This window comes from Fusarium falciforme, chromosome 12 (genome assembly GCF_026873545.1).
Source record: "Fusarium falciforme chromosome 12, complete sequence".
Taxonomy (NCBI): domain Eukaryota; kingdom Fungi; phylum Ascomycota; class Sordariomycetes; order Hypocreales; family Nectriaceae; genus Fusarium; species Fusarium falciforme.
Genome location: NC_070555.1, coordinates 239,195 through 253,014, shown reverse-complemented (window position 1 = coordinate 253,014; position 13,820 = coordinate 239,195). Strand labels below are relative to the sequence as shown.

At 49.9% G+C, this 13,820-nt stretch overlaps 4 protein-coding genes across 4 annotated transcripts; 1 reads left to right on the top strand and 3 right to left on the bottom strand.

Moving 5' to 3' along the window:
• Positions 1–1,803: 1,803 nt before the first annotated feature.
• Positions 1,804–2,337, bottom strand: NCS54_01381900 (Hypothetical protein; the record flags this gene model as incomplete). The annotated part of the gene is made up of 2 exons (XM_053158990.1): positions 1,804–2,228; positions 2,283–2,337. 2 exons carry the CDS (start codon positions 2,335–2,337, stop codon positions 1,804–1,806), a joined length of 480 nt encoding a protein of 159 aa, XP_053014965.1.
• A 730-nt stretch (positions 2,338–3,067) lies between these two features.
• On the bottom strand, positions 3,068–4,572 carry NCS54_01381800 (FAD-binding-3 domain-containing protein; the record flags this gene model as incomplete). Its single annotated transcript, XM_053158989.1, has 5 exons — positions 3,068–3,262; positions 3,311–3,500; positions 3,550–3,598; positions 3,654–4,374; positions 4,432–4,572. The coding sequence occupies 5 exons, from the start codon at positions 4,570–4,572 to the stop codon at positions 3,068–3,070; spliced, it is 1,296 nt and encodes a 431-aa protein (XP_053014964.1).
• Positions 4,573–6,553: 1,981 nt separating this feature from the next.
• Positions 6,554–8,152, top strand: NCS54_01381700 (Hypothetical protein; the record flags this gene model as incomplete). Its single annotated transcript, XM_053158988.1, has 1 exon — positions 6,554–8,152. Exon 1 carries the CDS (start codon positions 6,605–6,607, stop codon positions 8,150–8,152), a length of 1,548 nt encoding a protein of 515 aa, XP_053014963.1. The 5' UTR covers positions 6,554–6,604.
• A 3,253-nt stretch (positions 8,153–11,405) lies between these two features.
• NCS54_01381600 (Bulb-type lectin domain-containing protein) lies at positions 11,406–11,810 on the bottom strand (the record flags this gene model as incomplete). The annotated part of the gene is made up of 2 exons (XM_053158987.1): positions 11,406–11,547; positions 11,608–11,810. 2 exons carry the CDS (start codon positions 11,808–11,810, stop codon positions 11,406–11,408), a joined length of 345 nt encoding a protein of 114 aa, XP_053014962.1.
• Positions 11,811–13,820: the final 2,010 nt, after the last annotated feature.

Here is a 13,820-nt window from a genome sequence, read left to right as displayed (position 1 = left end):
TCATCTCGCGCCATTTGATTTCAAGGCTCTGTGTATAAATAACCCCTAACCCTAACATGGCCAACCATGATCCACCTGAAGACCGACTCTTGTCAAACTGTTAACCCTGGCCCAAGCAACGCAAAGAAGTCCGTGTAGCTTACTATCAAGGAGCGACGATGTTGGCACCGTCTTCGTACCCAAAACGATCATGATGGTAGCTACGTCCAACCACGCCGCCAGCCAAGATGACTGAAGACTTCCAAAACCTACAGGCCAGCATCGGCCAATACCTGGCCCTCTCGTTCAAATACTCCAAAGAACGCATCAACAAACACGAGGTAGCCATGGAAGCTTCAAAGGCCCTGAAAACAGAAAGATGCCGTATCATCGCAGCCGAAGAACTCCAAAGAACGGCCAGCGACCGTATCCAGACCCTAAAACAAGAAGAAGAACTACTCCACTCCCTACAACAAAACCTCATGGGCCTACGCAGCGGCGGCATGTTTCTCGACTGGAGTGTCGATGCCGAATTAGACTGCAAGGGTTCTCTTGCCAAGATATACCGTCAACGGGACATCGCCACATTAGCCAAGCAAGCGGCGGACCTGGAATTCCAGGATGCACAGGAGGCCGCGCAGAAGGCCCATCAGAAGCTCTGCAAGATTGTCGAGGAGTGCGGTGACCTGGGGGCTCAGATGGAAAGGTTAAAGCAGGATATTGCTCTTTACCAGGCGTGCAAAGAGGAGGCGATAAGTCCGTTGCAGCGCCGGGTATCTCCCGAAGTGCAGTTAGAGTATCACGCCGGACGGCCAGTCAAAGAAGAATGTTCTTTGCCGGTCGATGATTTCTCTGATTGACAAGAGGAGTTTTGTCATCATCAGCAGCAGCAGCAGCACCAAAAACAACAACAACAAGCAGTAGAGGGACGAGGTTGAGTTGGCGTTTTAAACGAAGAGTGAAGATGAGACCCGGGATTTGTTTGTTAGGTAGATTTACAATCGCAATGAAACGAATATCTACGTGGGAAGCGTCGTACCTTGTGGCTACTCATACATGCATAATTAACCACTCAACAAACTGGTTTGTCCCTTTTCAATATTCGCAAATCTTGGCATGAATGATGGTCTCGGATGTTCAGGGTAGAGGCTCGCAGGGATCAAGGGGCTCACGCCATGTCTCTCCATCAAAGCCTTGTAGTTTGATCCTGTGCAGCCAAATGTCAACCAATCACAACTCGTTCCGGGCGAATGGTTTAGTGGTATAATACTCCCTTAGCAAGTTCTCTCCAAAGATCTCGCCTCTGGGAGTGGTCCAGGGTTCGATTCCCTGTTCGTCCAACGCAGGTGGTTTAATTCCACCAATGTCCACTCTTTTTGACTTTTTCTCTCTTGTTACCTGCTTGACCTCGGGGCGTACAAAGATGAGCGCTCTCTTCTTCTCCTTTTCTTCTTTTTTTTTTCCCCCGTCTTCTGCAAATTACTGTCAGGCACCCTATGTCGCACACTGAATCGAGAACATGACACCCAACAGACGCCAGCCTCGGCGTCAAGTGCTTCCCCTCAAACCTTGATGGGCTTCCTCCCCCAAATTACTTCCTGCATTTACGACCCGGTGTCGCGGAGTTGCTGGTCCTTCGGCCAACTAGCCACTGTTGTGCAGCTGGGTTTGAGTGGTGATATGCGCCCAACATCACGTACGTCCACGTAGCCGTTGGGTGAGGAGGTTATTGGGCTCACGAACCACACAGCTCTACTATACAGGATGCTTGAAGGATGCTTGATCTGGCTCTTCATTGAGTTATCCTACTTGATGGTGAGAGTCTCAAGAGCCGCACTGGCCAGCGACAAACTGCCTCGACAATTCATTTGGTGGAATCTCCAACCCACATCGCCCAGTATCATCACAGACACCGTCAAATGTGCCATCAGTACAGGCCTGGCCCTCAAACTCAGCCGGATTTCCATTCCCTCCGTCGTCATTGTTATCATCGTTGCCGTTGTTCCCGCCAAAGAAATCCCTAAACGCCTCCTCGGCTTCAGAGTTGTCAAAGCCGCACTGGTCTGCCACAAACTGTCTGGAAAATTCGTTGGGTGGAATGTTTAAACCGCATCGGCCAGTATCATCACAGAATCCATCGAATGTGCCATCGGTGCATGCTTGGCCTTCGAATGAGGCAACGTTGCCGTTGTTATTGTTGGTATTGTCTGCGCTATTAGGATTGGCCCCGCGAAACCGCGTTTGGGGAACTGGAGTTAATAGTTAGTTCATGTTAGTTTGAGGCAGGTTTCCTGGTGACTTACGCGCAAGTGAGCCGCGGATGGCGATGAGGAGAGCGAAGACAGCAGACCACTTCATTTTGACTGCTGGAAGGAGATGATGGAATCTGTAGAGATTGAGTAGGACAACTGAACCACGAGGGATAGTGCAAGTTACAGTCAATATTTAAAAAAACAAGGATGTGGCCTGCACTTGAAGAAAAGATGGCTAGTAAGCTGATGGCTGACCTGGAGAAAGCAGATGACAGAGTTTATATATCAGACCGCGCAATACCAGGTATAATATCAGTATGTTGAGGCAAGCTAAGGTCTCATCTACGCGCTCAATAAACTGTATGGGGTGTGAAACGGGTTTGGAAATTCCAAAACTTCAGTCACTATCCCCGTTTGAGAATGAGAAAAGAGACAGTTCTGAGACCGAGACACCAAAACTTCAATCTTCCTAGTGCAAGGCAACTGAGAAAGCGCTAAAATATGGAGACGAGCGCCTTGCCATGACCCCTTGTATCACTCAGCTGGCTGGCTCGAAATTCTGACACTCGTCCGGTATCAGCTAAGCGCAGGATGATGCTCAGGCGAACAGGAGGTAGTACTGTTTCAAGTCTGTAACGAGAAGCTCCGAAACCTTGAAAACTGCCCAATCAGAACTTTCATGACAAAATAAAGGCCAGGTCATATTCCATGCTCCCTTATAGGCTTAATGTTAAGCGTATACAAACCACAATCTTGACTGGCTGTCTCACCTCAGCCTTCTCTTCAGTCGTCGCTGCCACTGGATAGACTAAGCCGCAGAAGGAGAGCGGAAGGTGCTAAAGCTTAGAAAGCCCCCTCTTCGTTGCTTCTTGTAGCTCCTTGTTGACGTTGTATCCATATAACCAACGCTGGACGTCGGGACAAGTCCAGCGGCTCGGGAATGGGGCCTGGATCTCCTTCCCCAGTTGTGAAAGAAACAGCTCATCGCGAGCTCGCTGTTCAGGGCCATCTTTCATGTGGAATGCGTCACGCTGCGAGAGGTTAGATGCAAAATGACTCTGGAAATAAACGGCGCCTACCTGTTTGAAAGCTTCCTTCACAATGGCCTCCCCTCGACTTTTCCGAAGTCTCTCGTACATCTTCAGAGCGCTCGGAAGTTGATCTTTGCTGTTGATCTTACCGAGGAGGCGTCCAAGAACTGCGCCGTCTTCAATAGCGGAATTGGCCCCCTGTGCAAGATAGGGCAGCATTGGGTGGCACGAGTCACCGCTTCAAGAAGTTAGCATTTCAAAGAGGTCTAATGCAGCCTGGTACTTGCACAAAGACGAGGTTCGACTCATCGCTGACCCAGTTTTGGAGCTCGGTTCCTAAAAATTCGTTATAAAAAGGGTTACAGTGATGAATGATGAAAGAGAAACATACGGTGCATCAGCTTCCACTTGTCGACCTTCTTCACCGTGTCCAGGAACCTTCCAAGAATAGGGTCCCACCCTTTAAACAAGGCTCTCATTTCGTCTACGGATGCAGTCTGCCGTTTGACTCCCTCAGGCAGGTCGTCAGGAACCAAAAGGACAATGTTGTACATGTTACCTGCCCGAAGAGAATAACCCACGGCGTGCGCTTCTGGTCCGATCCAGAAATGAACTGCAGGCTTACTCACCCATTCTCTGAGCTCGGGGTCATCGATATCATCCAGGTGCAAGAGTATTCTATACGCCAGATCGCCGGTTGGCAGGGGGGGCTCTTCAACACCCAGGAAGCACTGTCGACACTGCGACCAGAGACCGTCGGCAGCCACGACGAGGTCAGCTTTAGCTGTCAAACCAGACTCTGTGACGATCATGGTCTGCTCAAAGTCGATCTGCACGACCTTTTGCCCGAGCTGCATCTCTACCCCTAACTGGTGCGACCGCTCGTACAAGGCCTTGTGGAGATCGGCCCGGTGTAAGGCGACGAAGGGAGCTCGGTATTTAGATCTTATCTTTTTACCAAAGTCTTTCTCCATCGCAAGGATTTTTCCATCGGAGTAACGGTGTACGGCAAGACATCTAGGCTCTGCAGCCACCTTCCAAAGGCTGGCTGGGACGCCCCATTCTTTGAGTATCCGGGAGGCATTTGGTGTGATCTGCAGGCCTGCACCGACCTAAACAGCGTTCAATAATGGGAAGACTTAGCTTAGAGAGGGTTTTTCAAATCTCACCTCGCCAAGCTCTTTTGCAGCCTCCAATATTGTGACGCGATGGCCTGACAATGAGCACGAGATTGCGGTAGCCAGCCCACTGATGCCAGCACCAACCACGATGATGTCTAGCGCCGCAAGGTGTTCTGGTTTGACTTCCATCGTTCGTTATGGCATATGGAGAACCAAAGTTGAATTGATTCACTAGACAGCTTCTAGTCATGGCCTTCCAAACCCCTTGACAGGCTCAACATTCAGGGAGGGGTGATGACCGTGACTCAACACATGCCGTGCCGAGTGTGAAACATTCTTGTACAACACAGAATTGCCATTCCTCGCACCCAAGATAGTGATGATCAGCCATTCACTGAACGTTATTGGTTTTGATAGTGATTCATTATGTTTATATTTAAGGGAGGTAAAGTGTGAAACATTCGAATGGAATTCACCTCGTTACTATGGATATTTGAGACTGTTTGTTGTTCAAAAGTGATGTGCGGAATTGTAGGTCTCGGCAGTTGAACCATCTTGATCGGCAAGGGCACAATCTCTGTCAGGTGATATGCCCTGCGAAAGGCTTCTGCGACGAATGTCTACTCCAGTTCTTCTCTATTCCAAACACGCGGAACGATGTTGGGTAAAGACATTGTTGGAAGATGCTATTAGGTGACGTATTTCAGCAATTTCGCCTCGATAAAGACACAAGCCTACATTTCCTAGCGACGAGGATGAGATTCTTGTCTCGATGTCTCTGTCGAAACCACGACATAAATGTCAACCACGGAGACCAGGCCATGGGTGATGCAAGATGACAGGGCTCACATCAGAAGGCTGTCTCCCTAGCAGTCAGTGCCCTCTGCCAAACGGCGCTGCTATTGAGAGGCCAAGATAGGCCCTGGTGATTTGGAATTCAATTCATGCATCTTGATGCCCTTGCCGCCCTAATTTGGCACTCAGTCAAGCGATACATCTCCCAAGAGCAATTGGACGTGTGAGACGCGCGATGGCCGTGGAAATGTTTTCACCGCAACGCACCGCCAAACTTGGACGAGATTGGCAAGTCGGCAAGTCGGCACCTCATCGTGGGAAGGAATCATATCGGTAGAAATGAAGGGGGAGTAGAAAATGACGCGGAAAATAGATCTAGGCGCCTAACACATCAGACGCGTAATGCAATCGTTCAACATACATAATGCAGGAGGGCAATCCATGGGACTGCGTTGATCCTCATAGCAGATGGGCAGATGCAGCCCCTTTATCTGAAAACTAGGGCTACAGGGTTTGAACGCCATAGGTAAAAACCAACTAGAATGCCTGCGCCCAGGGACAGTTGTTGCTTCTTGTAGGCGGCTGTGGGAGAAATTCGGTGTTTCAAATGGTTCCGAGATAACCGAAGCGTCTTTTGGAGGTCAACTGCCGGCGATGATGGTTGGCTTCGCTTGGTTGACGATCACTGTCAAGCTAGTTCCCAGATCAGCTTAGCTCTTGCGTGTCACATCCAAAATCAGGCTGTTTCCAGAAGCCACTTCATCGAGGTGGCAACTGGTTGATATGTAGTGTCAGAGTCAGTGGCCGCGCGCTAAGAAGCTGGGGGTGTCGGCATTCATGGAAAAGACGGCAAGTGGAGTGTCACTGTTTGTATGCAGCCTTACGCGTCCTGTCAGCCATCCTTGACTAGGTGCTTGAACATGTTGCTTGGTACAGTAGCAGAGGAGCAAGAAGCATTTCAGGCCTCCAATCACGCTCTATCTGTGACTGGCCTAAGTATCGCCTTCTGTGACAGGGTGTTCTCCTGTCATGGGCATGCTCCTGAATCAGCCTTAGTACGATAGAACCAATGCCATGGACGTTTACCGCCCATCAACCTATGAAATAGCCGCCCTTAGATCAAACTCGGACGTCGCCGTTCAACCTCCGTTTCAGACTCTACACCCCCGTTTGCAAAACGCCCCAGAATCTCGGGCCTATAAGCCGAACACCATTAGCCTGGGTCCATACGCTTGCTGTTATACGAGGCCCCACGGCCCCGGCTAGATCGGATGGTGGTATGATGCAAGGACCAGGAAACTTGGCAAAAGCTTGAACAAGGGTCCCTGCTGAGAATATAAATGGTACTCGGGCCCTGGTGCTCGTGGCGCTTCGTCATATCCATGGCTGTTTACTCTTTCGACCATCACGGCTTTGTTGTGACACTATGCGGTCCTACAATGGCCGGACGCGCATAGTAATCGCGGCGGCTGCGATTACTACGTGCATCTTCATTCTCTTTACTGTATTTCGGGTCACGTTTGATGGTGATGGGCTGTCCATCGCCCCGGCCCCAGAGCATCCCTTCTTCTATGAGAATGAGTCGCAATCCACGGATGCTGGGCATGGCGTGGGACATGACGATGACAAGATGGAGGATCAGGAGGAGGAATTGAACGATTATCGCAAACGACCCGGCTACAAAAACGACTATCGACTACTGACGAGTCTGCGGAATAGCATGGGCTTCTACAACAAGATCGACGTCAAGAAGACGGGCTACCAGATCATGAACCCGACCCTCCTCGAGCTTCCCCGTGGGAGCAACAGCGCTCACGATTTCCTCGTCATTGCGCGAACACTACACGTCGACAAGGTTATCAACGGTACCAAGTACAGACTCGCTCGTCAAGTCGCCACCTTTGCCAACCTTACATACACCAAACTTGGACGCCCGGTATTAAAGTCGAGCAACAAATGGGCCAAGCTCCTTGTACAGGACTTTGCCGGGCCAGAACATCATTGCCAGCATCAGCCCGACATGGACAAGTATATCGGTCCAGAAGATATGAAGTTGTTCTGGACAAGAAAGGGCGAACCTCTCCTCATCTTTACTTATCAAGTCAACGACGAGGTGCTCTGTCAAGGGCAATTCATCGTCGACGTACGGGCAGCACTTCCAGAGCTTGAGCGTGTCTTGGGAGAAGAATACGCCAAGAAGATGCCCCCAATCCAATTCAAGACACCAGTTGGACTTCGTCGCCAGCCTCCATCAGGACAAGAATCCCACCACCGATATCAACGCGAGAAGAACTGGGCGCCCGCCCAATCCCCCTTCAGCAACGAAGACGAACTCCTCTTCATGGTGGAACCAGGCCAATTATTCCGCTGGACGGAAGACAACGAGCCGGTCCAAGAGGTGGTGGCCAAGAAAGACCAAGTCTCGGCGGTCGAGGCGCCGTATCCAATTGGCGTCAAGCCTGAAGACACATGGCACAGCGACAAGAAGATGACGTGTATGCATGACGTTATGCTCTCAGATAAGAACGTCCACCAGTCGAGTCCCATGCTCAGCCTCACGCTTTGTAATAGAGGCGATTGCGAACCGGATGAGCAGAACACGGTCATGCTGGGCATGGTTCAACGTCGACGCGACTCATGGGAAGCAGGCTATCTATGGTACGATCGACGGATTGCCGCGTACTCTGCTGCGCCACCATACAACATGGTGAGCGTGAGCAGAAAGCTCACGTATCACGGGGAGGTGGACGGGCAGTACATCTGGACAGGGAGCATGGTGTATTTTGCGAATCAGACGGACGAATTCCCAGGGAACCACGGATTTTTGGATGACGAGATTTGGCTCAGCTTTGGCATCAAGGATTCTGCGGCAGGGTGGATAGACATCAAGGCGAGGGACCTCATTACGGATCATTATTTATGTCAGGGCGCATCGGAAGGGTATAGACAGCATAGACTTAATCTGGAAGAGTAGCAGCAAAATCTGCACTCTTTGTTTCTGTTTCAACATGATTGTTCGAACGCAAACCAGCGTCTTGGTGATACGAGCCAGCCAACCATGTCCCTTGAAGGGTAAGACGGCAGCGTGTGGAGCACAGATCGACAAGGCAATTCCCGGTCCCTGCCGATTTACCGCTGACGGTGAATGGTGAATGGGGCCTGTTTGATATTGAAAGCTCTTGACGATATCACAGGGTCAAGAAATAAGAATGCTTTAGCTCAAGTCTTGGCTTCGCAAATTGGCAGCCATCAATGCTCCCTTCAGCAAGGGTTAGACGCTGCGCTCGTCTAGCCTGCACTGACACCTCGCCTGCTTAGGCGCTATTGCCACGCTAGAAGCCTCTGTGGAATCCCCTCAGATCGTCCTGATGCAATCTCGCACGGTGTCTTTTGTCGGTGGATGAGCCCCTCAGCGGGCCAGAGACTAGACGCCCGGAATGGAATCTCTGATGGATCGCGATGAATGAATCATCACTTCTGGCCTTTCACTGAGAACCACTGTCAACGTGATCCACGTCCAACGCTGGTGCATCAACCACTTCCATTCCCTGCAAACGTCCTCCTTAAGGCTGCAGATGTCATGGGACTGTTCTCCGTATACGAGATATCCCCATGTCTCGCCTCAGCATTCCCTTCAAACCCAATGTCGCAGTCCATCCTCCATTGGTCTCGCGTGGGCCAAGAATCGACAGGGGTCCATCAGTCCACCGCCTGGCGATACGAGCGTGGCTTGAAATCATCAGCACCAAGTGGGAAGATAAATTTTTTACAGCCGAGAATCTTCGCTACGGGCAAGCCTATCGAATCATTCTCGGTGTCATCGGGCTCCATATTTGGTCCTCATTGCGAAGGGCTGTCAATGAAGCACGTTATTACGAGGATCCGTCACCAGACGAGATCGAACGAGCGGGGGCCATTCATCTCTTTCTCAAGAGGTCGCGTGAGATATTTCCATTTTTGTCTTGACTTCGCGCTACGGAGATGAGATTGTCTCTGGGCCCCTGATGGATCCCGCCGCCCTGGATCCCGTTTGCGGATGCGTTGGTTACGGCCAGATCTTGACTGGCAAGCCCTAAACTAAGCTTGATTCTGCGCGCGTTTCCTAATGAGGGCATCATTTGCGCTTGTGACTGTTTAATTACTGGTCATATCATAATTGACGGTACTGCTGTCGACGTTTCATCAAGTTCGGTAACATGACCAGTACCCCGGGGTGATTGATGCAGTGCATCGAGTGCTTTCACTGACGGATCCATGTCAAAACGTGCGGGATGAAGGATCCCTGCTACGTTACGAGCTCGCCACCAACACCGTTACTTCTGACAGGTCTTGGCTCCGGCTCAAGGGAAGGGTAACGATGACTGCCAGGGTCGGCGGTTCTGTCAATAACAACCCGTATTCCACCGCCACAGCGGGTCAACCTTGTTCCAAAATAGATCTGAAGAAATGCATCACGAGGGGAAAATGTCACTAGATGACAACATGCGCAAGTTTCACTTACTACTGAGCTTAAGTTACTCTTGCTTAAACATTGTCCTTGAACAAGAGAAACATTCTCTCCTTGCATTAATTGTAGAAGAAGAGAGTTAGATGATCTACCTCTATTCAAATCCATAAAGCGAAGTGGCGACCATGCCTATCGCGCTAAAGTTGCTAGTGGTGTCGAATTTGAAAAAGGTTTTCATGCACCAAGGAACTTTACTTTGCCTACAAGTAGGGATTTCCAGTCTAGCAACATGCACTCAAATCAACAGTCCATCTGCTTCAAGATAGCCTTTGCTCTACTGTCCATATCCATTCATTTTTTTGAGTAGAATGCACATGTCGATGCAACTACCCTGTATCACTATGCTTGAGATGCTGAGCGACAGTGTTACAAGAGTCTTACAATATTCACTTCATCAATCAGATGTGTCAGTGATATCACCGGTTTCAAACACCACGAAGTTATACGGAACGCTATATACTTCTTCTCAAATGGCTCGCCATTGATATCAGCGTCAGAAGCTTCAGCAAGTGAAGACCATCGCCATGGAAGACCTTCCTGGTCAGCGCAACAACGTCCGGACGTTGAGGATATCCATCTGTCTCGAAGCATTGGGAAGTCACACCATCGACCAGCTTTTTCTTGATGCGCCAGATCTGCTCTAGAGTATCAAGGATATCACTATTCATCACAAGGAGTTCATTCCCTTGAGATCTAGGACGAGCTACGGAAGATTGTCCCTCACGTAAGGGACTACTGGCTCCGCCGAAGAGGCCTACATCAGGAAAGCTTATATGCCTCTACTGTCGTATGCTCTATGCCGCCATAAAGTTGGTGTCAGGCCTTCAATGGCGGCAAAGGTTACTGCTGCATTTGTTCCACCCACTCGCTTCCTTGGCGGCATCAACGTCAGCAGAAGGGAAATGGTGCATCTCCCATTGATACTGTCACTCAATGAAGGGAACGTTCTACTTAGATCAGATGATCTGGTATTACCTGTATATGGACGATGTCTTGCTGCCAGGGATTAGACCAAGCCTCGCGAGTCTCGGTCAGTCGACGAGACGGCATATAGCCTTTTGTAACTGGCCCTTATCGTGCAGCACTAATACCAACCTCCGTTATATGAGCCATTTCTAGCTTTTAGTGCGGGCTGCTGGATGGTTTGAGTGGATCGATAACCTTGTCCTCGCTGAAACCAATGATAGCATCGTGTCCCTTCCGCCTCAACATGTTATTAGACACCATTTGGATGACGTTGGCTTTACACCAGGATGATTTTATTAAGATTGTAGCAAACACGAAGCATATGTTAAGATCGTACACACCTGTCACGGCGTTGTAGAGGTTTGGGGACTGGAGAAACCGCGTATCGTGAATGAACCTGACAGTTGCAGTGAGTGAATAGAACCATGAGCCTCAACTAACGGTAAATGAGACACTTTGTATTCCATCATTAAAGTATTGTTTCTGTTGGGCTGTCATCGTTGCCAGACACGCCTGACGATCGTTGCACAACCAGGTGCAGATGAGCTGCCGAATGGCTCAACAAACATGAATCACACCTAAGAAAGCAAAAACCGTTTAGAACACGTTTTATCATTCAATCATAATCAGACAGTAAGTAAAAAGGTGCATGTCCGACAGAAGTGTGTGACGGGCGAAGTCAGTGGAGCATCACGTGTCCCCCTGGAGGTTGCCATATCACCACCACGACCTTGACTCTTCAACAGCACCACCCTTATTTGTGAGTCTCGCTGCACCAGATAGCGGTCTTCTTGTACAAGACTACATTGCCGTCATCTTGGACAACAACCTCGACGCTGCTGTCTCCCGTGGGCTCAGCAGTGTCAGAGGCCCAGACAGCATTGCCGTCGTTGTCACTGGAAGACGCGGTTAGCTTATCGCAGACAATAGCAACTAGTAAAAGGCATAAAACCTACTAAATAACGAAGTTCCCGTCCTCTTGAATTCGAATTCCATCAATGTCGTCGCGTTCCTCGTCGGTGGTCTGAAACCGGCACTCCCCTTCCCAGTAGATGGCCAGCTTACCATCCTCTTGCATTTTCAGTTCGACGGAGCCATCAGGGCTCCAAAGGCTATCGCCGACCTTGAGCCACTCGCCGTTCTTGAGGGTATCGGACATGTTATATTAGGGTTTGGGGGTAAGGGGTAAGTTGGAGCTGAGGGACTGGTGCTGGAAGTGTGGAATATAGTAGCTGGAGAAGCGGGGAGATGACTACTTTATATAATGCTCTGCCACTGCCTGAAACAGGCGATATGGTCTCGTATCGCCTTCAACTGGCCCCTCGCAGGCCTCCAATGTCTCTGCAGCGCCAAGTCCTCTGCGGCTGGATATCTCGTAATGACGTATCTTGGCGTGGCCTCCTCTCGTGGGCAACGTGGCACATATTTCCCCTCGTTTCTGCCTATCGCGGGATGGAATGGACTTGGCAAGACATACAGGCTGGACTCGGCGGCGATTCAGAACCAACAAGTGAGGAAACAAGACATGGGCGGTTTCATTACAACTTAGTGGGCACGTTGGATGGCCTCCTTGACATACTGTTTCTTGGCAGCAGATATGCTTTCCATACCAAGCGTGGTTTTGATCGAAACGAAAGCACCTCGACTCAAACTGAGCCAGATGACCAGTCAGCCTCCCCAAGCTGTAACCCATTACAAGCAAGAAAACTGGCGACCCTGAGCTCGCTAACCATGCGAGGATCGCCAAGCTGAATTCATCATGGCGGGACGGACCGTATGGGCTGTGCTAGCTTCTCCGCACGCCAAGAGGCGGAGGGTTCTTGGGTGTCTTACACGAGAGGTGCGCCTTGTGTATCGTGATTTGCTAGGTTGGCCGTCATCACGCTGGAGAGCACCCTGCAGACCAAGTGAAACAGTCTAGTGATGTCTGTTTCTTGCTTGCTTGCTTTTTGGTTGTGTCTCTCGATCAACCAGTGTTGACGTGACCATTGAGCATATGGTTGCCTTGGTGGCTAGACAGAGTAGACCTCTCCTCCTTCATAACAACTCAGTATAGACCAGAATGGCTTGTAACATGCTTTGATATGGTCATGTCCCTTGGACATTGGAAGGCTTGGAATGAGCTGCCTCCGCGACAAGGCAAACGCTCTAACTAACTAGACAGGCAGTCGCTGCCATGCCACATCGTGTGCTCATTCTCGCCAAGTGCTCTTATTTAGAAACCTGGCATAACTAAATGCAAGGGATAATCCACGGCGCTCGGAGCCTCGGTTTCATTCGTAGCATCTACGAATCACCAGGCTTTCGTCGCCCTCCTCTTGTGCCCAACCTGCTTTGTACCACTATCTGCAAGTTGGGCGCTTATCTCTGCACCACCTATCGATTTATGTACTACTTGCCAAGCTATCGAATATGATCTTCACAATCTATTGGGCTGTTGGCAGTTCTCTCGGCTTCTCGGATGCTCCACGTTGGCGCCAAGTGTCAGCTCCCCACAGAATCATGCAAGCCTCAGGTGGGCTGTGTAGAGGGCGACATGCAGCGTTGGAGGCCTGAATGAACTCGTCTCGTGCTACTATTCTAGAATGGGAAGTTCTCAGGCGCGAAAATGAGTGCAGTGGATGCGTTTACCATTCGAAAGCAATGCTCCTAATCGCAGGCATATAACAGGGTTTAGTTCAAGGGAGAAAGGACCCATAGGAAACAAAACAGCCCACGCAAATCAGATAGATGATGGTTCTTTTAAATGAAACCACGTGTTGACTCTCAATTCCGGCTGAGCTGGTCCTGATGGCCTTGGCAAATGATGGCCTTGGTGTGTGTAATTAGATCAGCACCAAAGAAAGGTACTGAACAATAGCATAGCTAGCTGGCCTTACTCTATAAAACCGTGAGTGTGCCAATCAACCAACTGGATGTGCCAATCGTCTACGTCTTTGGTGACTGAACCGAAAGCGTTGTGTTTTTGCCTGGGAAGACTTGATTGCCTGATCAGGCTGATCTGTACAGGTAACAAACTGCTCAAAGTCTTAGTCGCCAACTTCTTCGCTGAATGAGTGATTCCTGGTGGAGAATTCACGACAATTCAAGCGAATCATCACAGTCCTTGGAAAGTTGTTGTCTGTTGTTTACTTAAAATCGATTCACTTTTCCCTAATCTATCTGCCCA